This window comes from Neovison vison, chromosome 14 (genome assembly GCF_020171115.1).
Source record: "Neovison vison isolate M4711 chromosome 14, ASM_NN_V1, whole genome shotgun sequence".
NCBI lineage: Eukaryota > Metazoa > Chordata > Mammalia > Carnivora > Mustelidae > Neogale > Neogale vison.
The window spans coordinates 31,945,731-31,973,089 of NC_058104.1; the positions used below are offsets into that span (position 1 = coordinate 31,945,731).

Genomic DNA, 27,359 nt, shown 5'->3' on the forward strand with positions numbered 1-27,359 from the left:
GATAAAGCACAGAGATACTCAATTCATATGGCAGCCAGAGATAACAAGAGAGCCAAATAATAACTAGGCCGGGCTTCACACAGCTCAGGGACTGCATCTACATGACCCAAATATCACCTTAGAATGGGAGTCCTAAATCACCTATACAAGGTCTGATACTAATTTGAGGTCCTAAGTGGACAGATGAAGGCATAAGAATTAAAAAAAAAAAAATCAGGAGTCGGAATCAAGATGGAGGAGAAGCAGCAGGCTGAGACTACTTTAGCTAGCAGGAGATCAGCTAGATAGCTTATCTAAAGAGTGCAAACACCTACAAATCCAACAGGAGAACTAAGAGAAGAACAGCAACTCTAGAAACAGAAAATCAACCATTTTCTGAAAGGTAGGACTGGCAGAGAAGTGAATCCAAGGGGAGGGGAAGATAGACCCCAGGGGGAGGGGCCGGATCCCAGCAAGCCACGGAGCAACGGAGCAACGGAGCACAAAACCAGGACTTTTAAAAGTCTGTTCCGGGACGCCTGGGTGGCGCAGTTGGTTGGACGACTGCCTTCGGCTCAGGGCGTGATCCTGGAGTCCCGGGATCGAGTCCCACATCAGGCTCCCAGCTCCATGGGGAGTCTGCTTCGCTCTCTGACCTTCTCCTCGCTCGTGCTCTCTCTCACTGTCTCTCTCTCAAATAAATAAATAAAATCTTTAAAAAAAAAAAAAAAAAAAAAAGTCTGTTCCGCTGAGGGACATCGCTCCAGAGGAAAAACCGGGGTGAAGCCCATGCTGGGTGAGCGTGGCCTCAGGTCCCGCAGGGTCACAGAAGGATTGGGGGTGTCTGAGTATCACAGAGCTTACAGGTATTAGAACAGGGAAGCTGGCTACAGAGACAGAGCCGAGGAGTGAGCTCCCAGCTTGGGGTTACCTTGAACCGGTCATAGGCTTGGTGAGCTTGGAGCGCGGCCAGAGGCCATGAAGACGAGAGTAACTGGGCGCTGTTCTCTGAGGGTGCACTGAGGAGTGGGGCCCCGGGCTCTCGGCTCCTCTGGGCCGGAGACCGGGAGGCCGCCATTTGTATTCCCGTCCTCCGGAACTCTACGGAAAGCGCTCAGGGAACAAAAGCTGCCGAAAGCGAACCCAAGCGGATCACTCAGCCCGGCCCCTGGTAAGGGCGGTGCAATTCCCCCGGGGGCAAAGACACTTGAGAATCACTACGACAGGTCCCTCCCCCAGAAGATCAACAAGAAATCCAGCCAGGACCAAGTTCACCTACCAAGGAGTGCAGTTTCAATACCAAAAGAGCAGCGGAATACCAGCGGAATTCCAGGAGAAAGCAAAGCACGGAACTCATGGCTTTCTCCCCATGATTCTTTAGTTTTGTAGTTAATTTAACTTTTTTTTCTTTTTCAATTTTTAAAAATCTCTTCTTCTGTTATTTTTTTTTAACTTTTACCCTTTTCTTTTTCAACGTTGTTTAACTAGTTTATCTAATATATATATATATATATATATATATATATTTCTTTTTAATACTTTTTCTTTATTCATTTTCTTTTTTAATTGTTTCTTTTCTTTCTTTCTTTCTTTTTTTTCCTTTCTGAACGTTTTTTTGTTTTTTTGTTTTTTTGTTTTTTTCCTTTCTGAACGTTTTTTATCCCCTTTCTCCCCCCTCAAGATTTGGCATCTCTTCTGATTTGGTTCAAGCATATTTTCCTGGGGTTGGTGCCATCCTTTTAGTATTTTACTTGCTCCTTCATATACTCTTATCTCGCCAAAATAATAAGGCAGAAAAATTCACCACAAAAAAAAGAACAAGAGGCAGTACTGAAGGCTAGGGACCTAATCAATACAGACATTGGTAATATGTCAGATATACAGTTCAGAATGAAGATTCTCAAGGTTCTAGCCAGGCTTGAAAAAGGCATGGAGGATATTAGAGAAACCCTCTCGGGAGATATAAAAGCCCTTTCTGGAGAAATAAAAGACTAAAATCTAACCAAGTTGAAATCAAAAGAGCTATTAATGAGGTGCAATAAAAAATGGAGGCTCTCACTGCTAGGATAAATGAGGCAGAAGAAAGAATTAGCGATATAGAAGACCAAATGACAGACAATAAAGAAGCTGAGCAAAAGAGGGACAAACAGCTACTGGACCACAAGGGGAGAATTTGAGAGATAAGTGACACCATAAGATGAAACAACATTAGAATAATTGGGATTCCAGAAGAAGAAGAAAGAGAGAGGGGAGCAGAAGGCATACTGGAGAGAATTATTGGAGAGAATTTCCCCAATATGGCAAAGGGAACGAGCATCAAAATCCAGGAGGTGCAGAGAATCCCCCTCAAAATCAATAAGAATAGGTCCACAACCCGTCACCTAATGGTAAAATTTACAAGTCTTAGTGACAAAGAGAAAATCCTGAAAGCAGCCCGGGGAAAAGAAGTCTGTAACATACAATGGTAAAAATATTAAATTGGCAGCAGACTTATCCACAGAGACCTGGCAGGCCAGAAAGAGCTGGCATGATATATTCAGAGCACTAAACGAGAAAAACATGCAACCAAGAATACCAAATACAGCTAGGCTATCATTGAAAATAGAAGGAGAGATTAAAAGCTTCCAGGACAGGGCACCTGGGTGGCTCAGTGGGTTGAGCCGCTGTCTTCGGCTCAGGTCATGATCTCAGGGTCCTGGGATCGAGTCCCGCATCGGGCTCTCTGCTCAGCAGGGAGCGTGCTTCCTCCTCTCTCTCTCTGCCTGCCTCTCTGCCTACTTGTAATCTCTCTCTGTCAAATAAATAAATAAAATCTTAAAAAAAAAAAAAAAAAGCTTCCAGGACAAACAAAAACTGAAAGAATTTGCAAACACCAAACCACCTCTACAGGAAATATTGAAAGGGGTCCTCTAAGCAAAGAGAGAGCGTAAAAGTAGTAAATCAGAAAGGAATAGAGACAATATACAGTAACAGTCGCCTTACAGGCAATACAATGGCACTAAATTCATATCTCTCAATAGTTACCCTGAATTTTAATGGGCTAAATGCCCTAATCAAAAGACACAGGGTATCAGAATGGATAAAAAAACAAAACCCACCTATATGTTGCCTACAAGAAACTCATTTTAAACCCGAAGACACCTCCAGATTTAAAGTGAGGGGGTGGAAAAGAATTTACCATGCTAATGGACATCAGAAGAAAGCTGGAGTGGCAATCCTTATATCAGATCAATTAGATTTTAAGCCAAAGACTATAATAAGAGATGAGGAAGGACACCATATCATATTCAAAGGATCTGTCCAACAAGAAGATCTAACAATTTTAAATATCTATGCCCCCAACATGGGAACAGCCAACTATATAAACCAATTAATAACAAAATCAAAGAAACACATCAACAATAATACAATAAAAGTAGGGGACTTTAACACTCCTCTCACTGAAATGGACAGATCATCCAGGCAAAAGATCAACAAGGAAATAAAGGCCTTAAATGACACACTGGACCAGATGGACATCACAGATATATTCAGAACATTTCATCCCAAAGCAACAGAATACACATTCTTCTCTAGTGCACATGGAACATTCTCCAGAACAGATCACATCCTTGGTCCTAAATCAGGTCTCAACCGGTATCAAAAGACTGGGATCATTCCCTGCATATTTTCAGACTGCAATGCTCTGAAGCTAGAACTCAATCACAAGAGGAAATTTGGAAAGAACCCAAATACATGGAGACCAAACAGCATCTTTCTAAAGAATGAATGGGTCAACCAGGAAATTAAAGAAGAATTGAAAAAATTCATGGCAACAAATGATAATGAAAACACAATGGTTCAAAATCTGTGGGACACAACAAAGGCAGTCCTGACAGGAAAATATATAGCAGTACAAGCCTTTCTCAAGAAACAAGAAAGGTCTCAGGTACACAACCTAACTCTACACCTAAAGAAGCTGGAGAAAGAACAAGAAAGAAACCCTAAACCCAGCAGGAGAAGAGAAATCATAAAGATCAGAGCAGAAATCAATGAAATAGAAACCAAAAAAACAATAGAACAAATCAACAAAACTAGGAGCTGGTTCTTTGAAAGAATTAATAAGATTGATAAACCCCTGGCCAGACTTATCAAAAAGAAAAGAAAGGACCCAAATAAAATCATGAATGAAAGAGGGAGATCACAACTAACAGCAAAGAAATACAAACAATTAAAAGAATATACTATGAGCAACTCTATGCCAGCAAATTTGACAATTTGGAAGAAATGGATGCATTCCTAGAGACATATAACTACCACAACTGAACCAGGAAGAAATAGAAAGCCTGAACAGACCCATAACCAGTAAGGAGATTGAAACAGTCATCAAAAATCTCCAAACAAACAAAAGCCAAGGGCCAGACGGCTTCCTGGGGGAATTCTACCAAACATTTAAAGAAGAATTTATTCCTATTCTCCTGAAACTGTTCCAAAAAATAGAAATGGAAGGAAAACTTCCAAACTCATTTTATGAGGCCAGCATCATCTTGATCCCAAAACCAGACAAGGATCCCATCAAAAAAGACAACTACAGACCAATATCCTTGATGAACACAGATGTGAAAATTTTCACCAAACTACTAGCCAATAGGATTCAGCAGTACATTAAAAGGATCATTCACCATGACCAAGTGGGATTTATTCCAGGGCTGCAAGGTTGGTTCAACATCCGCAAATCAATCAATGTGATACAACACATCAATAAAAGAAAGAACAAGAACCATATGATACTCTCAATAGATGCTGCAAAAGCATTTGACAAAGTATAGCATCCCTTCCTGATCAAAACTCTTCAAAGTGTAGGGATAGAAGGCACATACCTCAAGATTATCAAAGCTATCTATGAAAAACCCACCACAAATATCATTCTCAATGGAGAAAAACTGAAAGCTTTTCCACTAAGGTCAGGAACACGGCAGGGATGTCCATTATCACCACTGCTATTCAACATAGTACTAGAAGTCCTAGCCTCAGCAATCAGACAACAAAAAGAAATTGAAGGCATCCAAATTGGCAAAGAAGAAGTCAAACTATCACTCTTCACAGATGATATGATACTATATGTGGAAAACCCAAAAGACTCCACTCCCAAACTGCTAGAACTTGTACAGGAATTCAGTAAAGTGTCAGGATATAAAATCAATGCACAGAAATCAGTTGCATTTCTCTACACCAACAACAAGACAGAAGAAAGAGAAATTAAGGAGTCAATCCCTTTTACAATTGCACCCAAAACCATAAGATACCTAGGAATAAACCTAGCCAAAGAGGGAAAGAATCTATACTCAGAAAACTATAAAGTACTCATGAAAGAAATTGAGGAAGACACAAAGAAATGGAAAAATGTTCCATGCTCCTGGATTGGAAGAATAAATATTGTGAAAATGTCTATGCTACCTAAAGTAATCTACACATTTAATGCAATTCCTATCAAAGTACCATCCATCTTTTTCAAAGAAATGGAACAAATAATTTTAAAATTTATATGGAACCAGAAAAGACCTCGAATAGCCAAAGGGATATTGAAAAAGAAAGCCAAAGTTGGTGGCATCACAATTCCGGACTTCAAGCTCTAATACAAAGCTGTCATCATCAAGACAGCATGGTACTGGCACAAAACAGATACATAGATCGATGAAACAGAATAGACAGCCCAGAAATAGACCCTCAACTCTATGGTCAACTAATTTTCAACAAAGCAGGAAAGAATGTCCAATGTTAAAAGGACAGCATCTTCAATAAATGGTGTTGGGAAAATTGGACAGCCACATGCAGAAACAGGAAATTGGACCATTTCCTTACACCACACACAAAAATAGGCTCAAAATGGTTGAAGGACCTCAATGTGAGAAAGGAATCCATCAAAATCCTTGAGGAGAACACAGGCAGCAACCTCTTTGACCTCAGCTACAGCAACATTTTCCTAGGAACGTTGCCAAAGGCAAGGGAAGCAAGGGCAAATATGAACTATTGGGATTTTATCAAGATCAAAAGCTTTTTCACAGCAAAGGAAACAGTTAACAAAACCAAAAGACAACGGACAGAATGGGAGAAGATATTTGCAAACGACATATCAGATAAAGGGCTAGTGTCCAAAATCTATAAAGAACTTAGCAAACTCAACACCCAAAGAACAAATAATCCAATCAAGAAATGGGCAGAAGACATGAACAGACATTTCTGCAAAGAAGACATCCAGATGGCCAACAGACACATGAAAAAGTGCTCCATATCACTCGGCATCAGGGAAATACAAATCAAAACCACAATGAGATATCACCTCACACCAGTCAGAATGGCTAAAATTAACAAGTCAGGAAATGACAGATGCTGGCGGGGATGTGGAGAAAGGGGAATGCAAGTTGGTGGGAATGCAAGCTGGTGCAACCACTCTGGAAAACAACATGAAGTTTCCTCAGAATATTGAAAATAGAACTGCCCTATGACTCAGCAATTGCACTACTGGGTATTTACCCTAAATATACAAACGTAGTGATCCAAAGGGGCATGTACACTACAGACATTGTAGCAGCAATGTCTACAATAGCCAAACTATGGAAAGAACCTAGATGTCCATCAACAGATGAATGGATAAAGAAGATGTGGTATACATACACAATGGAATACTATGCAGCCATCAAAAGAAATGAAATCTTGCCATTTGCGACGACGTGGATGGAACTAGAGGGTATCATGCTTAGCAAAGTAAGTCAAGCAGAGAAAGACAACTATCATATGATCTCCCTGATATGAGGAAGTGGAGATGCAACATGGGGGGGTTAAGGAGGTAGGAGAAGAATAAATGAAACAAGATGGGATTGGGAGGGATACAAACCATAAGTGACTCTTAATCTCACAAAACAAACTGAGGGTTGCTGGAGGGAGGGGGGTTGGGAGTTATGGACATTGGGGAGGGTATGTGCTATGTTGAGTGCTGTGAAGTGTGTAAAACTGGCGATTCACAGACCTGTACCCCTGGGGATAAAAATATATGTTTATAAAAAATAAAAAATAAAAAAAATCAGATTAAGAAGGCGTTGTCAAAAGGGTACAAATTGATTACAATTATAAGTGAAAACAAGCAAAACTAATCCGTGGTGACAAAACCCAGAAAGCGGTTATGTTGGCCGGGGATGGTATTGGGTAGGAGAGAGAACTCATTGGCAATGAGCACAAGAGAACTTTCTCTAGTGAAGGAAATGCCCCACATCCTGTTTGGGTGGTGGCTATATGGTATAAACAATTGCCAATACTCACTGAACTGAACATGTAAGATCTATGCATCTTATTATATGTGAATCACACTTCAATGAAAACAATGGGGGGGGATCATGTAGCAAGAATGGAAAAAAACCTTTCAACACAAGTCAGCAAACTAAAATCACAGAAAAAAACCCGATACTAAGAAAGATAGCTAATAAACTAAAAAAATCAAGGGATAGATTCACAAAGTGAAAATAATACAGCATTATAAACATTGCTCCAAAAAAAGTGTTTAAGATCCTACCAGGAATTGAAAAAGCTATACCCATAAGAATAAAATGAGAAATTGGCAGGGGTGACACCCATTGAGTAGAACCAATTAGAAAATCTGAAAATGTAAAGATACTGTCATGAAAAAAAAAAAAAAAAAGGACATTCATTAGACATGATAAACTCAAGTCTCAACAGAGTTGAAGAGCAAATAACTGAATTAGAAGATACATGTGGGGGTGCCTGGGTGGCTCAGTCCTTAAGCATCTGTTTTCGGCTCAGGTCATGATCCCAGAGTCCTGGGATCAAGCCCCACATCAGCCTCCTTGCTCTGTGGGAAGCCTGCTTTTCCTTCTCCCACTACCCCTGCTTGAGTTCCTTTATCGTTGTGTCTCTCTCTGTTAAATAAATAAATAAAATCTTAATAAAAATTAAAAAAAAGATACATCTGAGGAACTCACCCAGACACTGAAGAGAAAAAAAAAAGAAAAATATGAAAACAAGTTTGAGACAGAGGGCAGATGAAGAGTTTCCAACATACATGCAGTAAGAATTACTGAAGAATAAATAGATTAAATTGTACCTAGTAGTATTAAATAAATTAATAAAGTACTATGGTAAGTAGCTTCCAAGATGGCCCTCAAGGATTCCCCAACTCCTGGTATTGCATATGTGGGCTAGACCTACAGGCTCACTTCTAACAAACAGCATACAGCCAAAGTGATAGGATATCATTTCCAAAATTAATAAGTTCCCAAAAGACTGTGGTTTCTGTCTTTTTGGCTCCCTTCTCTCTCTTGTTCTCTCCCTTGTTCCCTCTGAGGGAAGCCAGAAGCCATGTTGTGAGCTGCCCTCATGGAAAGGCTCACGTGGAGGAAACTGATGTCCATGGCCAACAGCCAACAAGAACCTGTGGACCTGAGTGAGCATGGAAGAGGATCCTTCCCTGGGTGCCTTTAGATGACTGTGGTTCTGGCTGATACCTTGACTGCACGCTTGTGAGATACTCTGGCCCAGAACCATTTAGTTAAGCCATGCCCAGATTTTTGCCTCATAAACTCTGGGATAATAAATACTGGTTGTTTTAAACCGTTAAGTCTTCGGGGTAGTTTGTTATACAGCAATCAATAACACAAGTGTTTGGTGTGTGGTAAATGTAAGGGACATGGCATATGGTAAATGTAATTTTAGCTGTTATAATTACTCTCATTTCACCGACTGAGAGTCTATGAGGTTATCCAAGGTTAGCTGCAGCAAGCAAAAAAGAGAGAAGTAGAACCCAGGACTAAAAATCCCACCCAACACCCCATTCTGAGCTGGTATGGCCACACTGCTACAAATACCTAATGGCAGCCCCTGAACATTCTTTTCCCTAGGGGCATTGATGGTGACCGGCTGGTAAACCTTCAGCAGGTCCTTCAACTTCAGGTCCTGAGCCGTCAAAGAATAGTTGTTGGCAATGGAGTCACTGGGTCCGCGGTAGTGGTGCTGCTCTTTGAAGGGTGCAGCCAGGGTCCACGATGTGCGTTGCATCAAGGGGGGATAAAAGCTGTGTGACATGACCGTCTACAAGGGAAGATACACAGAGTATGATGCGGGGAACGACACCTCTTGGAGAAGCTTAAGCTTCACTCACATGCAGACTTAGGGAGACCCTCGTGTGTGCCTTACGCTGTTTCCACCTTCTACAAACTCAGGGAAATGTTTCCTGGATGGTCACCAATTACGCTTCTCTGTCTACTGTGAGCATGATTTCTGATGTCAAGGACAGCAGCTGGCTTTCAATAAACCGTGTATCTGTGAGTCAGGTAATTTATTTCTATTGTCTTTATTCTTTACAGACATGGCTATAAGGTAGAAATAATGGAAGACGCAGAAGTTTGGAAAGGTTCAACAGCACAGAGAAGGGAGAAGGCTGGATCTTAACTCACCTTTGTGCTATGGGATAGCTTTTTTTCCCCCACACAGCTGGAGTCTTTTCTGGTAGCAGAGGTGACCAAAGAGCCATTGACCCCACTTGTCAAATCTGACTGCTTATCCCTCACTCCCCTCCCCCACCCCACCCCTGCCCAGTAACAGCAGAAGACCAGTAGCCAGATGAACATACCTGATAGAGTTCAGACGGTTCCTCTCCAGCAGAAGCAGGCAGAGGGGGCAGCTCTGGCTGCATCTGGGAGTGGCTCATATGATGTATCGAGTCACTCTTGGTGATCTGTGGGAAATGGGAACAAAGCCACTCTTTAGGAATTAGGAAAGATTTCCAAACCTCTAGGTTGGGCATGGAGTATAGAGATCCCCAAGAAAGGGGTTAGAGAGAGTTTTGTCCACAAATTACCCTTCTCACCCCATCCATCCATCCATCCATGGTGTAGGTTTCATTTTTAAATTAGCAACCTGTCTCTCCTCCAGTGTCTTTTTCTTGGGCACCTCTCTATGAGCAAATTAACATACATTTTTCCCCAGGAAGACCCCAAGTTACCCTATTTTGGGTCATGATTCAAGGGGCTAACTTTAAAAAAATGGACTCTTGCATTTCACAAATACACAATTCCAAAGAGAAATATGCTTATGCAGGCGCATTGTACTTTCTGTGACTGTAACATATACATGAGCAACCCTCTGTGCTTCCTATAAAAAGAAAAAAATATCACTTAAATGGTATGGGTATCTGAGTCTACCAATCCCTTCAGTGAATGTACACTTAGGGGTGACCCTCAGGTAGGGGTGAACTTGTGGCTCCCATGGCCACTCTCAGTTCCCAAGCACCTCTCCTGAGCAGAGCTAAAAGCAAATGCAATGTTGAGCGATTCTGTGTGTGTTTCTGTCCTAGGACCCAGCCCCTACATGCAGGACCACTACTTACATGGGGCTGCAATGGAGAAAGTGCAATGTGTCCCAACATAGAGGAAAACTGCAGGGCTGGGCTTAATTTAGAGGTGTTTCTACATGGCTCTTTAAAGATGGTTTAAGGGATTTTCAAGGACACTTGACTCTCCATGATTTTTCACCTTAGGCAATGACTTTGGACTGAACTCTGTAAGATGAGACATTACTGGATTGATTTGATTTACTTGAGTCAGCAAATTATGTCATGCAGGGTAACTGGCAGGGGGTAGCAGACAGGGGATATATGAAGCAGATGTCTGCCACTCTCATACCCTAGCCAACTGCTCACTGATGACTCAATCTCAGAAAATATTAGCAATAATAACAACACTCTCATTATTCTGAATTATTTCCTTCTAGGCCACCTAGAACCCAATAAGTTTTTTTATACCCATGTTCAATCTGAAAAAAACTAAAGCTCAGAGAATACAGGTAACACATCCTAGCCACACAGAGAGCTTTTAAATACACATGACTCCATCCCAACATTGGAAATGGCAAGTATCACTAACAGGACAAGTTATTTTAGGAAGGTGTTAAAATGAAACAAAAACATGCAAACTCATAAATACAGATAGGGAGCAAGCCTGAGATCTTTAAAAACATACAACAGGCCCACTGGTCTGATGGCCTAAACCAGGTATTCTCAAAAATGGTGGCACACCAGACTCACCAACAGAACTTCATTAAAAATCAGGTTGGTGTGGTGAAAAAATAATGAATAATGTTTTTCTGAAAATAAATAAATTGAAAAAAAAATCAGGTTGCATGGGATTCAATTTAAACAAGATGAGTTTGAGATCTACAGACCTTGTTTATAGATTAGAGAGTTTACTTTGTTGATTTAAATAACTACATCTCTCTCTCTGCTCTTGACCTCAATTTTGAGGACCTAAGAATTGATTGATTATCTCCAAGATGATTTTCTCTACTGAAATCAGTATCAGAGCGTGCCTGGTAGCTCAGTGTATTGAGTATTGGACTCTTGGTTTGGGCTCTGGTCATGATTTCATGGGTGGTGAGATCAAACCTTGTGTCGGGCTCCGTGCTCAGTGGGGGTTGGCTTGAAGAGTCTCTCCCTCTGCCACTCCCCTACCCACTCGTGTGCATGCCCGTGTGTGTATGTTCTCTCTTGCAAATAAAATGAATCTTTAAAAAAAATTAATATCAGGAACACCTGGGTGGCTCAGTTGGTTAAGCAGCTGCCTTCGGCTGAGGTCATGATCCCAGCGTCCTGGAATCTAGTCCCACATCGGGCGCCTTGCTCAGCAGGGAGTCTGCTTCTCCCTCTGCCTCTGTCTGCCACTCTGTCTGCCTGTGCTCACTCTCTCTGACAAATAAGTAAATAAAATCTTAAAAAAAAATTATTATCAGATCTGCACCAATCAGTTGAACAAAATGAGAAAACTCTGACATCAGCCTGAAAGGAAACTGGTCATGCAAAGTGGGTACCACACCATCTGGGGCAGATTCTGACCACACACTTCTAGCACCATGAAGTTGTTTATGATTTCCTTCAGGACTCCAGATGTACAACATATACCGATTGGTAAGTTACAGCTGCCTGTTTTTTGTCTTTGCAAGCAAGGTTTTGTGGTCCGTGGAAATCTTTCCCCTTAGCCTAGCTTTTAAATCTGTTTCAAATAAGATGTCTTCATTAAACGAGCAATAAGCAAACACTCAAACATCTTGAATAAGTGACCAGCAACAGTGGTAATGAGTAACTAACCCCCAAACCCTGACCTTTTGCAGTCAAGGAGGATGTTAATATTTTTCAGGAGCTGCCTTGGCCTTCACGCTTCTGCTCGTCGGTGGGAGTAAACCTTACATCAGCCCTGATACCAGTTGGGAAGTTACTCTTCCTATCAAGAAGCAGAACACAGCCCTAAGTGGACATAACTGGCTCTTCTCCAATTTCAGTCCATGTTACACATATGCTGATCCCAGCTCCTGGCTACAGTGAAGGACATGTAACACAGGTCTGGCCAATCAGGGCACTCCGTCTTCCTAGACACAGTGATTGCCCAGGGACAGGCATATGACTTAAGCTGGGCTGATCAGAGTCTTTCCTGACACTTTCACCAGACCTACTGAGAAAGAGGCACTCTCAACACCCATCTCTGCCTGATACGGGAATAAAGCTCTCCTTAAAATAAAGCCAACCTAGAAGGCAGCATTAACAACCAGAAGGCGAAAGATGGACTCCCAGTGACATCAGCTGACTCCGGGATCCAATTTGGACTTCTCAATTACTTGAGCTCAGAGATTCCCTTTTGGGTTTGAGCCAGATTGAATTATATTTGTGCTCCTCCATACTAAGAGATGGTCACCCAAGGAGCAGACACAGAAGCAGATGAGTCATCAAAGAGACAAACCACTCTTGGGAAAAGAAAGAAAAAGCAAAGCATTTCACAAGAAAGCCAACATTAAGAATTTTACAGAACGTAATAGAGCAGAACCTCGGAAGCAGAACCTCTGAAGAACAAATTAAGTTTGAGCTAGTTTATAAGCACAGGCTAAGACTTATACACACAGAGCCATAACTACTCTGAGAGCAGAAAACATCTCAGTGCATGGGACAGGAAAACCTATACACACAGCATCAGCAGATCTGGAAATCCATTCCAGAACAGAACAAAGATACTTTTCTTTTAAAGAGTTTTTATTTATTTATTTGACATACAGATCACAAGTAGGCAGAGAGGCAGCCAGAGAGATAGGGGGAAGCAGGCTCCCCACTGAGCACACAGCCTGATGCGGGAGCGGGGGGGTGGGGTGGGGGGCTCAATCCCAGGACCCTGACCTGAGATCATGACCTGAGCCAAAGGCAGAGGCTTTAACCCACTGAGCCATCCCAAAGATACTTTTCTTGATTGACCATACCTGGGTAAGAACTCTCTGTGGCATCTTTAAGGGGAAAGAGACAGTGACTTTTGTAAGAACTACGCAGTATGCAAAATGGTTTGTTAAAAATGTTAATGCTTAAGTGTTTTCTCTAGTAAACTGTAGGGAGTTTTCATTTTAGGTAGTGGATTCAGCCATTACCAACAAATCCACTTTAATTTCATAAAGTTCCAATTTAAAATGCTCTTTTGGGCATGTTAGTGTATGGCAACCTAGCGGAGCTTGGATTTTAAAATCAGGATTCAGACACCTAGATCAGGAGGAACTATTACTTTCAGAGGGCTGATTTCTGACTTCAGATGTCCTTTGCACATTCTTCTTGGGGGCCATTCCCAAATGCTCACCTGCTATAACAGGAGCACTCAATTCTTAGTTAAAAATACAGATTTGGGGACCCCACTGCAACCCTTCTGGATCAGAACCTTTGGAAGTGAGGCTAAGTCTCTGTCTGCAAGAGGCTATCTAGGATATTCTCATGTACACCCAGTGTTGGGAATTATTGGATGGAAGAGATCATCTAATGGCCTTGGAAGGGAAGGGAAAGGAACAAGAGGTGTCTGTTCCTAAAATTTTCAGAGCAAAACCTGAGGATGTTCAAAAGCCTAATTCAGCAAAGAGCACATTTCAAAGGACACACATAAAAATGTGGCAAACACACTTGCTCAGTCCAGGGGATCGGACATGGCAATTAGTAATTAGTCTATCATCGAAATATCCCCTTCCTGCCCACCCTCCAATTTCCTACATATTGAAAATACAGGTTTAAAAAAAAAAAAAGAAGAAGAAGAAGAAATACACCTCAAAATTCACACCTACCTTCGGAGATGAGCAACCCATGTCACTCATATTGTCCACTCTAACTGGACCTATTACAATAAGAATAAAGAGCTCTCAGTTTCGTGGGGGACGATCCTCTCCTACCAGTGGCTCTGAAATTCACACTTCCTTATAGCATAATGGGGATGACACAGAAGATGGAACTTTCTAAATGTTCTGAAAGCTCTGTTCACCAGGCTGCCTCTCTGAGGTCACAGACTTCGGCCCCCTGGGGAGCTTCCCTGGTAGAAGAAGAAAGGGAAGCTACAGAATGAAGGGACAGCACTGGGGCTCTGCTGGGCTTTTCTGCTATGGTTCCTGCACCTCCTGGTCTGGGCAGTCTTCCCTTCCACTGAGCAGCTCCTCTCTTGGAACTTTTCCAGGAACACACTGAGTTCGCTGTAGAAAAACTGAAGCAGGGTTACATATTAATACAGAGAAGAGGGAGGAAAAACCCTACCAAACAATACCTTGGCAGCCTGAGCTCCTCTCTCTCCTCTTCTTTGGGCTGTTTTAACACTGGAGGTGCTTGCTTACACCCAGGCTCTGGGGCTGTAACCAGGCTTCAGCGTCTGTTGCTAAGGAAGGAGGGGCCTTAGCTGTGTCCAGATACAAGACGGGGCTTGATTCAGCTGGTGTCTTCCTTTGCTAGAGGCCTGGCTGGGCAGCAGAAACTGTTGATGACAGAAGGGAAGATGGGAGGGTGTTCAGCAATGATCGGGCATGTGGAGGTGAGTGGCAATAAAAGACTGTGGCTTTGGTGAAGTCTAAAGGCAAACAGTGTGGTGGTTAAAGTCTTGGGCTGGGCACAGCTAGGTTCAGATCCTACCCTTCCCATTAATTAGCTAAGATGCTTGAGCAAGTTGTTAATCTCTCTGAAGTGTCCTTTTTAAACAGAAAATGGCAACCATGTGAGTACCCACCTCATAGGGTAGGTTTAAAGGTTAAGGAGATAATTAATGTCTGTAAGACAATTCGCACATAGCAGGGGGATGGCCAACTTGCCCCAGTTTGCCTGGGATTTTCTGGGTTTTAACAGTGTAAGTCCTGCATCGTGGGAAGCCCCTCAATCCTAGGCAAAGTGAGATGGTTTGGTCATCTGATACAGGACGCACTCTATAGATGTTGAGGCTAACGTCATCCTTATTATAAATGCAGAAAAACACATACCTTTGTACAGATGTGTACTCACAGGTTATAATATTAGGGGCTGCCCAAACATTCAAAGCACGTGTTCCTTGGTCGCATTCAAAGTTCTCTCAAAACCAGTTTAGACTTACTGAGCTCTCTTGGGGTGCCATGCGTGCATATCTGTTATTTCATTCAATTTTTCTCCAGACTCCATGTTGTTCCCATTTTGTGTACGAGAAAATCAAAATCGAGCAAGATACAGAACTTTCCCCAGTTGATGCAAGTTCTAAGAAACATGGATCCAAGTCGAAGCCGGTCCTCATGACCCCAGTCCAGTGCTCTTTCCACAAAGGACCTGCCCAGAACACAAACATTTCTGAGATCCTACCCTAAGCACTGCACAGCACCAAGTACTTCCCTTGCTCCTTTTTCTTACTTCTTCCTCAAAGTTGGGCACTCCATACTTTCAAAATAACCTTGTACTTGCTCATCTCTTGTATTTGTAGTCTCTATCATCAGGCAAATAGGTAGAAGCGGGCTTTTAGGCGAACAGGCTTGAGCAATGGAATGCAGGCGGGGCCCACAGCGACCCCCTCGCTGTATACAAACAGGCCCATCAGATGACCCAGAATATCCATAGGCTCTAACTAAACAATGGGTTACTTACAGCCAGGCACAGTTACCAAAAAGGGGAGAATTCTGTCTGTCCCCACACCTCCCTCACCTTCCCCCTTTAAAAACAGCCCCCACCCACTGGCTCCCTGCAGACAGCCTCTCCTCTGGATCCCCACCTACCCCTCCCTTGCAGTGTATTCAATAAACTGCTATCTCCTTTGTTTTGCTTCAGGTGAATTCTTTCAATGACTGTGCCATCAGCTTCCACCTGATCGTCACCCCATATTTGGGGGCCCCTATCCAATCTGACGCCATAATATATACAGTTTCACGTAGTATCTGGAATAAATGAATTTGTGACAGGGTTTGAAACTTTTGTTTAGACAGAAATGGGGTTATAACCAGGCCTCCTGTATAATGGGGCATGAACCCAATGTCCCACCAAAACCAGCAGCTGTAACTCAACAAAGTGAGTTAGTAGAAAGGGACCGGTAGGATGCTAATGAGCCTCATGACCCTGTGGGTGAGTAGGAGACATGTCTGCCTCTGAAAGTCAGTGTACTTTAAGTTAACCTGTGTTCAAAATAAAAAAACAATGATTATGGCTTTTATGTAGTTGAGCTATATGTATCTGCTGGCACCGTGCTAAGCACTTAATGAGCATCATCTTTCCAAATCTACCCAATAACCCAGAAAATAAATAAAATTATTATCCCAAGTTTTATAGCTAAAGAAACTGAAGCACAGTTAGGTTAAGTAACGAGCCCACAGTCACTCAGCGAGGTTGGTGGCAAAGTTGGGATTTGAACCTGACTATGGAATCTGCTCCCCAGCTTTAATCAAAAACATACATATGGTCTGAAGAAAGGTAGAAAATAAATAAAATAGCTACTAAGGAGAATGAAAATGCCATGCCCCCCCCCAACTCCAAATCTTGCCTACCTCATCTGCACCAGAATTATCTGACTTAACTTTCTATGTAATGATTCCCTAGAGGGATGCAGGCTTCAAGTCCCTCAATCCCTCAACTCCAAGTACACAGGGTTGCTAGATAAAACACTGGATACCCAGTAAAATTAGAATTTCAGGTAAACAACAAATAATTTTTTAGTATGAGTATTCAATATTTGGGACATACCTACATTTGAGAAGTTATCTTTGAATTGGGTGTCCTGGATTTTTATTTGCTAAATCTGGCAATTTGGAGAGAAGTCAGCTAGAGTCTGGGTTGTCCCCGTCTCTGTGATATTAACAGATTAGGGTCTCAATGTGTTGCTGGGAAATTTTCATACATTTCTTATTCAGAGTCCAGTGCTTCTTTCAGGTCTTTCCTAAGACCTGAAATGGTTGCTTAGCCAGAGTAAGTAACCTTTGAAAAGCATAGAAGAGGCTGCATATAGCTTTATTTTATTGTCCCATCAGTGGTTGCCAAGTCCTGATGATATGGAGAAAGCTAAGCTAAGCTCAGTTTCTTCTTATGAGGTCCCAGCCATCAGGGACCTCATAATATGGTGGAAAAGGCAGCCAACATAAAAGGAAAAAAGCAAAATCTGGCTGTCCCTGCAATGACAGAGGAGTGCAGTGTTGGGATGGGGGTTGGGGGGGGATAGAGGATTCACAAAGACACCTCTAGATGGCACCCTTGAACAAAAATACTCGGGAAGGCCCCAGTTCAGCTTTCCGAAGGAAGCAATGCCTGCCAGGTAAGGACAGTTGTATTGTTTTGTTCTAAAGGGGGAAAAAAAAAACCCACAACATTTTCTTAGGTGGGGTACCCATTATACTGCAGAACAAAATGCATGAAGCCACACTGTCTGAAACTTAAGAATCTAGAGGCATTTATCTATCCATGTCTTATCTCCACCATTAGCTCCTCTTTTGCTCGCTCTTGTGGGATTAGATGGGATCTCTTAGCTCCTTTTTATTATTATTGTCCTCAAGCTTATTCCTTTATCCACCAGCCTGTTTATTTCTAGAGATATTAGTTGGTAGAAGACTGCACCATTGAATCTTTTTTAATCCCTCCTATACTCCAGGTAGGTACTAAGTTCTTTACAGATATTTTTGCATCCGTCCTCTCTAAAACCCTATGACTGTTTCCCAGGTTGCTATGGACGCAGGTCACAGAGGAAAGGGAGGTCTACAGAAGTCCCTGGATGAAAAATGCTTGAGAACAATGCAGCAGCAGGCCAATGCTTGGGCAATGCTCAGGTCTGTCATTTTACAGATGAAACCCTGGATCAGAGAGGTAACTTATCCAAGGTCACACAGTAAGAGTCAGCCCTGAGTTCAGGGCCCAGGACTGTTGGAACCTCCCTCCCCCAGCCCACAGTCTATACCAGTTTTTTTTTTGTTGTTGTTGTTTGTTTTTGTTTTTAGATTTATTTATTTGAGAGAGAGACAGGGAGGGGCAGGGGGAGAGGAAGAAGCAGACAAGCAGACCCCCCAAACCCCCCCCCCCCCCCGCCCCAGCCCCGCCACGGCCCTCACTGAGCAGGATGCCAGAAGTGGGGCTCAATCCCAGAACCCTGGGATTACTTCCAGAGCCAAAGGCAGATGCTTAAGCAACTGGGGCACCTAGGTGCCCCTATGGCAGTTGTTCTTAATAGGAAGATTGTGTCCTCACAGGACATTTGGCAATGTTTGGGGACATTTTTGGTTGTCACAACTGGGAGGAAGGGGATGACTCCTGGCATCTAGTGGGTCAAGGCCAGGGATGCTGCTAAACTTTCTACAAAACACAGGGCAGCCCCTTCAATACAAAATTTCCCGGCCCCAAATGTCAATAGCGCTGCCATTGAGAATCCCTGCTCTATGGGACGGATATGAGCCAGGGAACATGTGTCGTCGGGCTCTGATGTGGAGCTGAGGGACTTGGGTTTAGACTTTTTCAATTATTTAAAACAAACAAACAAACAAAAAACAGAGGAAATAGCCTAACCCATCTTTAAGGATCTCGCTGGTTCACGTTATCTGTGTGAGAAGTAATGGCTAAAACCTGCCGGTCAAGGCCATACCTCCTCCTTCGGTGTCCTGGGCTCCAGAAATGCTTCCAAAACAGGTGGCTCAGGTGTAGGTATTTAGGCAGGGGAAGCCCTAAATCGCTGCGCAAACCGGTGCTCCGAGGCCATTCCACCGTCTCGGCGGTGGCCCGGGGAACTCTCACTTCAAGCCAGGAGTGTAGGATGTGCCTCAGTTTCCTCATCTGTAAACTACTCAGGGCCTGTCAGGGTGGCTTCAAAACGCCAAGGAGAGCTCGCTTCGCGGAGCTTGCAGCCGGAGGCCTCCGTGCCCCTTTGCCAGCTCCCCCCAGCCGTGGGCGGGGAGAGCCAAATCCTGCGCGCTGGTCGGAGACGCCGGCAGCCGAGGGGCGGAGGAAGGGGCGGGGCGGGGGCGGAGGAAGGGGCGGGAGTGGGCGGGGAAAGGGGCGGGGACGGGCGGGGGAAGGATGCAGTCTGGGCGGGGCAGGAAACAGGCTCCAGCTCCCGCCCTTGCCCACGAGAGTTCCTCCCTTTTCTTCCTCCTAGTCCCCCCACTCCCGCCTCACTCCTCTCCGCCTGCAGACCCCGGTCAGCGCGGCCGACAGGACCGGTGAGAGCTCGCAGCTTAGATGCTAGGGTACAGCATGCCCGGGCTGGCCTCGCGGGGAGGGGCAAATGGAGGGGCGCCGGGGCGTGGGTTGAGCGGGCAATGGATGTCCTGAGCTGTGGCCCTCAGTTCGCAGTTAAAAGGGAAGTCTTACCCCCTTCGAGTCCACAAGACCGGCTAGGCGGGCACGCCCACAGGCGCGCGCACACCCTCACACACTCCACTAGATTTGGTAAAAAGGGTTGACAACCCCATTCCATCCCCGAGACCCTGCCTATTCTTGGAAAACCTGGAGGAGGAATCTTCCAACCCTGTCCCCGGGATTAATGAAAATAGGTACCCTCTTTCCCACATCCCTCTTCTCTACCGAGGGACACCCCCTTCCCCGGTCACTGCAAAGAGGGTGCTCCAGGTAACAAAGGTGGACTCTTCTCCCCAAATTAATGACTCCACTCCGGCGTGAACGCCCCTTTATCAGCCTCCGTGCGCTCTCGTGCGGACCCTCTCTCCACAGCCTCCTTTCCTCTTCACCTCTGCCCACGGATACCTAGAAGCTGGGCGTCTGGAGGCTCCCCCTGGTGTCTTCGAAGGCTGAGAGACTGGAAGCCAATGGGGAAGGAAGGGCCTGGGTAGGCCCGAGCCGCCCAGCATTCCCTTCCCCCAACAGGAAGTGCACCCCCTCTCCCTTCCAGCTGGAACGCTCCGGGTGGACGTTAGTTAGCCCCGGGAGGGGCGGGATGGCCAGTGATCTCTGGAGTCCGCCTGGAGGGAGCAGAGAAGGCGGGGAACTTGAGGATTGCCGCCTTGCCTCCAGAGACTTCTCAGTTCCTGGGGAGACCCCTGTGTAGAGTGAGTGACAAGGGGCTCCAGGGTTAGTAGCCAGGTGGTTGCATTCCACGGCTGTGACATTGGCATTCTACCTAGGTTTGTCCCATCAGACTCCCCAAACCGGTCTGGGTGGCCTTTGGATTCCCTAGGCCTCCGGAGACCTGTAAGGGGAGCTGGGCTTGTATCTGCCTGCAGCAGAGATGAGATTAGGGGAGCTAATCCCATCCTGGGAACATCCCAAATCCAAAGTTTGTGCCACCTGTAGCTTCAAAGACAGAAAATGGCTGTGGCGGGGTCAGTCCCTTCCCGACCAAAGGGTTCTTGTTTGACAAACAGGGTTGTAGCAGAGGCTCTCTAGGTAGGGTAATGAAAATGCACTTTAATCTGCATTCTAGACCCTATAGGTGTTAATAAAGTAACTCCTCCGCCTTAACTCACATAATTGCCATGTTGTATAGTCAACATGGTAAACAGATGTCAGCATCACTTAGTTAAATTTTGGCCACTGTGATAGGATCTTTGAGGCTTTTTTACTATCCGTAGTCAGGAGATTGTTTTGTAAGGAAGAGACAGTGTCCTGCCCTACAGCTGTTCTGGGAAATAGAAAATAAGAACAAGGGGCACCTGGGTGGCTCAGGTCCCAGGGTCCTGGGATCGAGCCCTCATCGGGCTGTCTGCTCCGTGGAGAGCCTGCTTCCTCCTCTCTCTCTGCCTGCTTCCCTGCTTACTTGTGATCTCTGTCTGTCAAATAAATAAATAAAATCTTAATATATATATATATATATATATATATTTGTTTATATGAAAATCTAACAAGGGTTAGAAAAAAAAGATAATCTTACTGAACAAATTGGTTTTATAATTGCACGAACTTAGGACAGTCCTGGAAATTAAAGGCTGTTGAGTCACAGAGTATGTGTGGCTTGGTCTGCCCTCGAGACACCCCACCCATTAAGAGGAGACTTACAAGTAAATAAAGAATGATTTATGTGGTTGGAAGCCAACCTGTACAGTGTGGGTAGTAAATAAAGAAATTGGCCACCATCACTGTTTAAGAAAGGCTTTCTGGGGAAAAGGCAATGGAACTTGAAATAGTGTATTCAGCTTTCTACTATATTCTTTGCAGCAGTTTGTCAGGCTAAAAAACCTAAGTCCCCAGAGATAGTACCATTAACATTTTGGTATTAAATAATCTATATCTTCTAAGTCTTTTTACTATGGAATGTAAACATAAAATACATATTTTCCTGTAACCATATGGGGAATCTTATAATTTTTTTCCCTTACCTTGAATGTTTGTTCATGTCACTAACTAGATGTCCCCATTATCATTTTAACAACTATGCTGTACTCCATTTTATGAATTTATCATTATTTAACCAATTTCCTGCTAATGGACAATTAGCATCTTTCCAGTGTTTTGCTGTTTACTTTATTACCATACATAGAATTGCACTGCACATCCTTTTTGTATGTTTTGTTATCCCTTTTTGATCATTCCCTTCAGATTCCTGGAAAATAAGTTGTTGGATGAAGGCGTGTGCACTTAGAAATTCTGATAGATATTGCCACGCCACCTTCCTCCTGCACACCTACCATCAATGTGTGAGGATAATGGAAGCTTTTGTTGAACTAGCTGGGTGAATACTACTAATGGTTCAAGATACTTTTTGTTTCACCAGTGACAGCAAGAGACTGGGTGACATGAGTGATTCGACTGTGCCCTGCCCTGGACAGTTTACCGGTAGAAGAATTAATCCCTAAAGGGACTGGAGTGGATTTCAGGATGGCAAAAGAGGAGCCTCTGAGTACTTCAAAGGACTTGAAGGAGCTGCAGAAGAAGCTATCTTTGTTGGTAGAGTCCATCCAGAATAACTCAAAGGTGAGTTTCCGATCAGGTTCTGTAATGAAAAAATCCCCAAATAGCAGCAGCTTAAAGACCCATAGAAGGTTATTTTTCTCTGAAGTAGGAGAAATTTGGAGGTAGGTCAGTAATCTTTGCAATTCGCCATCCTGCCCTGGTGTCTAAGTTGTGATCTTCAAACTCATTGTCCAAGATGGCTGCTAAAGCATAGCCATTGTATTCACATTCCAGGCAATAAGGATGGAGGAGGGAAGGGGAGAAAGAATTAAAAGCCACCTCTAATTTAAGATGACTTCCTGGAAGTCACACACACAGCATTTCCAATTCTATCTCATAGACTAAAATTTTGTTGTGTGTCTCCCCTCGCATTAGATGCGGTTCTTTAGCTCGTTAGCGAGGGTGGGTCTCAGTCTGTGCCACAGATACCAGCTTTGTTTTGTTGTTAATTTTCCCCTGTTACCCTGAGACTGAGGGGGGCTAAAGCCTACTTTAAAATTTGAGTCCAGTTTTCCGCTAGAAACCCAGCATCCAATAGAAGTACGATATGAGCCACATATGTAATTTAAAATTTTCTAGTAGCCCCATTTAAAATGTGAAAAGCGGGTGAAATTAATTTTAATAATGTGTTTTACTTAGCCTAATAGATCTAAATATCATTTCAATATGTAATCCTTAAAAATGTCTAATGAAAAAAAGTTATGGAGATGTTCTTTATTCTTTTTTCGTAGTATGTCTTCAAAAATCCAGTGAGTATTTCACATTTAACAGTCTATTTCCATTTGAATTAGCCACGTTTCAGGTGTTTAGTAGCCATTCAGTGACAGTGGGGCTTGAGATAGTATATTCTGCTTTCTTGAATTTTATCTTTCTTCTATATATCATTCAGCATTTCGTCAAGGAAAACAGCTCTCAGAGATAATACTAACATTTTGTTGTATTTCCCTCTAGATATTTTTTTCCTGTACAGAATACCCATAAAATATATATGTGCTTATAACAAGAAGAACTGGTTTGTGAACTGTTTTTTCTATCAGCACGGTTCCCCTTGGGTCTATTTGAAGAGACAGGACTTTGCAGTCTAGAGCAATATACTCCATGGAAATCTTTCCTGAACTCATCCCAAAATGCCTCTGGCCCTGTTTGTGGAGTTAGCAAGCTATTTTTAAAAATCAGCCAAGCAGCTTTCTAGTCAGCAGGCTGAGACTCTTGTTACTAAAAGTTAGCTTAGTAGGAAAGGGCCTCCTGCTCATCTCCTTGTGCATTTGGTTCTCATTAGATGTTTTAGTTATGTTCTTTGAGGTCACCGCAAACAATGGATTAGCAACTACTGAACAATTTCTCCTAGGGGAACTACAGGATTAGTAGCATTTTCATCAGCTGATAAACATATAAACTGTTGTATGTGTATTTCTGATTAAAGACAACTTAATTTAGAATATGTTGTTGATTCATCAACATTAAACTCCTGGCCAATAGCACTCTAGCACTTGCCTGAACGAAGCTTAGTAACACACACATTTTCTCCTAAGGCAGATCACACCCTTCTTACAGTGAAGAACACTAGACGGTACTTCTGCCATTTTTTTTTTTTTAAAGATTTTATTTATTTATTTGACAGAGAGAGATTACAAGTAGGCAGAGAGGCAGGCAGAGAGAGAGGAGGAAGCAGGCTCCCTGTTGAGCAGAGAGCCCGATGTGGGACTTGATCCCAGGACCTTGAGATCATGACCCAAGCCGAAGGCAGCAGCTTAACCCACTGAGCCACCCAGGCGCCCCTAACTTCTGCCATTTTAAATGGTGAAATTACCAACAAAAAATGTAAGATGTGAGAAGAGGTGGTACTAAACTTACCTTGGAAAGGACAGTAGTTTAAAGAGCTGAAATACGAGCACTCCCTAGTATGACCTTAGCTGGGAACATGTGTGTCAGGTGACTTAAGTTTTCTAATGCTCTGTACATGTTCTTGAAAGCACCACAGATACTGATTTTGGGGCTTCAAATAAATTTTGGTGAGTAGGTGAATTTGCAAATATAGAATCTTCAAGTAATAGGGATTTACGGTAAATTGATTAGCCCTGATGGAGGAGTACTATATGCCAAGCACTGTGTTTGACATTTGGCACGTTTTATTTAAATTTATATCCACATTCTGAAGTAGACATTTCAAAGCATGTGACCTCCGCCTTCTTGGCATTTCTTTACTTTTTCGTCGTAGATTCTCAGTTATGGTCATTGGAATAGATTTGGGCTGGATAACTTCCAGGCCAGCTGACTCCCAAAGTGATGGGACAGATTATCAGCTGGCTAAGCCCTGATGTTCTTTGGATAGTCCTAAGGCAGAGCAGTTTTTTTTTTAATTTGTTATTATGTTAATCATATTAATATGAGTTGTATTAACTCAGTAGATTAATATTGAGGAAAAGGGAAAGCAAATCACCTGTAAACCCATCAGTAACAAATCCACTGATGGTGATTACTATTATTATTAGGCACCTTCAGTAACTTTCATATGTAGTGGTTGTAATTATGACAGATATAGTCCTATATTTTTATTTTGCTTGGTATTGCATATTGGTGTTTTTCCATATTGAATCTTAGGTCCTTAGAACAGTTGCTTGGTAATAGAACCTTCCATCAGATTGACAACCATAATTTATATAAACATCCCCCGGTTTCCACGATATTTAGATGATTTCCTCCCCCAGATAATTTTTAACCTTTCCTCAGAGTTAATAGGCCCTAATTCCAGAAAAGACCAGATGGGCTTCCACATGAAGTGTTTGTGAAACAGCTCCATAATTTATTCTAGGAAGCCTCTGGAATGTCAAGTCCTCATTGACATAGGCTGAGAGAGTCAGAAACCTGCTTGAAATAGCTTAAGCAGATGAATACTGAAACCTGCTGAGACTTTGGAGAAGTGGGAGGCTATCTTAGAAGCCAAGGGCTGGAAGTGAATCAGGGTCTGGCAGGTCACTGGGGTCAGATTTACTCTCAACACCCTCTCTTGGGCCATGTTTCTTCTGGTTGTAACTTTCCTTATGCATCAGCTTCATTCTCCTCCCTCTACAGCTTGGTTTTCTTGCTCTTCCATTCACATGAGCCATTGTGACTGCCCAGGCTGGGCAACTCCCTTTGTCTCCCTCAGCTCCCAGCTGAAGCCCTCGAAGTGACTTGCTCTGGCAATACCTGATTCTTAGGATCAAGAATCTGTTTTGAGGCACATGGGTGGCTCATTGGGTTAAAGCCTCTGCCTTTGGCTCAGGTCATGATCCTAGGTCCTGGGATCGAGCCCCACATCAGGCTCTCTGCTCAGCAGGGAGCCTGCTTCCTCCCCTCTCTGCCTGCCTCTCTGCCTACTTGTGATCTCTGTCTGTCAAATAAATAAATATAATCTTAAAAAACAAAAAAAGAATCAGTTTGACCAAGTCACCTATGGCCAGGGAGGCAGCTGGACTGGGACTTTTCATTACATGGAGGGAAACATGGCTTCATGAGCCTGCCTCTGCTGTGGGAGGGAGCAGGGTTCCAAGAGGAGGGAAGATAAGGAACATGGGGTGGGCAGATGCCTCCTGATGGCAACCCCACCTGTGGCTTACCTATGACTAGTTTTGCTCCCATGCTTGACCCATCCTTCCACAAGGGATGTTTTTGAATTACATCTCCGGCATCTTTGTGCCAACCCTGAATCACATGCCAGGGGACACCCAAGCTGTGGTCTGGGAGATGTTAACACAGCACCTTGGTGTTGGCATTACCAGTTTTTTTTTTTTTGTTGTTGTTGTTGTTGTTATTTTTAAGATTTTATTTATTTATTTGAGGTGGGGGAGAGCACAAAGGGAGAGTAAGTGGGAGAAACAGACTCCCCGCTGAGTAGAGAGCCTAATACAGACTCAGTCCCAGCATCCTCAGATCCCAGGATGCCTGAGCTAAAGGCAGACCTAACCAACTGAGCCACCCAGGCACCCTTACCGGGGGTTTTAAATAATCTTGACGCCTTCTTCCTCCTCCTGTCTGGTAGCAAGGGATAGTGGACACTGGTTGTCTTTTGCATTCTGACACCAGGGGATTGGCCTGTCTCCTGAGTTGTTCCAGATGGACCCTTCATGTCTTTAAATACTAGTCACATTACTCCTACTTTGGAACTTGCCATACTCATGTGAATTTTTAAAATAAATTGCCTTTGTCTGACCTTGGGCGAATTGCTTAGGTCACTGAATCTCCATCACCTCTTATCTCAAATAAGCAATGCCAGGCTCATTGCTTTGTTGTGAGGATAATCTCAGAAGCTGTTCGAGAAGGCTGTAGCATGTAGCTTGGCACATAGTGGTGCTCATCTGTTCCAGCCTGGCATTTCTGAGTTCTTCAGCACAGTAACATGCCTGTAAAATCCAGGTTGGATGACCTGTGTCTGCTTCCAGGATAGGGATGGAAAATTGCATTTCATGTTACTATGTAATAAGCTATCTTCCTTTCCATCCTTCCATTGTATCCCTCCCTGTTGCCATGAGAATAAGAAGTTAATTGCTATGTTCTAGTTCCCTGGGTTTAAATAATGTTCCTGATTACCTGCTTCTGGGCATTGAAGGGAGAAATAAATGAGGCAATACATTGAAAGAACTTGAAACAGTGCTTGGCCCCTGAGTGTTTAATGAATGTTCTCTATTACTAGGTGTGACTGAATCCTGTCCTTCTCTTCTATGACAGACTGGCCTGAGCAGGGAGGGCCCTCCTTCCTGAGGGAAGACAATTTCTACAATTAACTGCATCTTAAGTGGTCTCTGCATATCTGAATGACTTTCTATTTTTTGGTTGTAGGGCCCAGACTCATGAGAGGCTAATAGAAAAATAGATTCCTTGGGATCTGGAAGAACAGATCTGCTTTTCTCCTTTTGGATCCCCGTGCCCAACCGTCCCCAAGTGCTATTGATTTTTCTTTTGTCATTACACTTTCATATTCCCCAGTAGCCTAGATTTCACCATCAGTATCTCTTCCTGACTTTCCGCAAATCTTTTTTTTTTTTTTTTAATTTCTTTTCAGTGTAACAGTATTCATTGTTTTTGCACCACACCCAGTGTTCCATGCAATCTGTGCCCTCTCTAATACACACCACCTGGTTCCCCCAACCTCCCACCCCCCGCCCCTTCAAAACCCTCAGATTGTTTTTCAGAGTCCATAGTCTGTCATGGTTCACCTCCCCTTCCAATTTCCCTCAACTCCTTTCTCCTCTCCCATCTC

At 43.3% G+C, this 27,359-nt stretch overlaps 2 protein-coding genes across 7 annotated transcripts in view; one reads left to right on the forward strand and one right to left on the reverse strand.

The window, feature by feature from the left end:
- The window catches only part of DNAH3 (dynein axonemal heavy chain 3), a gene marked incomplete at its 5' end in the record, with an annotated part of 176,584 nt that extends 157,661 nt beyond the window's left edge, over positions 1–18,923 (reverse strand). Inside the window, 3 exons of the mRNA XM_044232901.1 lie at positions 8,835–9,057; positions 9,599–9,703; positions 18,861–18,923. Of these exons, the coding sequence (XP_044088836.1) occupies positions 8,835–9,057; positions 9,599–9,703; positions 18,861–18,923 (391 nt within the window). The remainder of the gene's footprint in view (positions 1–8,834; positions 9,058–9,598; positions 9,704–18,860) is intronic.
- A 429-nt stretch (positions 18,924–19,352) lies between these two features.
- The window catches only part of LDAF1 (lipid droplet assembly factor 1), a 43,400-nt gene continuing 35,393 nt past the window's right edge, over positions 19,353–27,359 (forward strand). For 5 of the 6 annotated variants that reach the window (XM_044233012.1, XM_044233014.1, XM_044233013.1 and 2 more), the window contains exons 1-2: positions 19,353–19,434; positions 21,942–22,141. In XM_044233012.1, coding sequence (XP_044088947.1) covers positions 22,046–22,141 — 96 coding nt within the window. In that variant the 5' untranslated portion in view covers positions 19,353–19,434; positions 21,942–22,045. Of the gene's footprint in view, positions 19,462–21,941; positions 22,142–27,359 lie in introns of all 6 variants that reach the window. The other variant, XM_044233011.1, reaches the window with a different exon arrangement.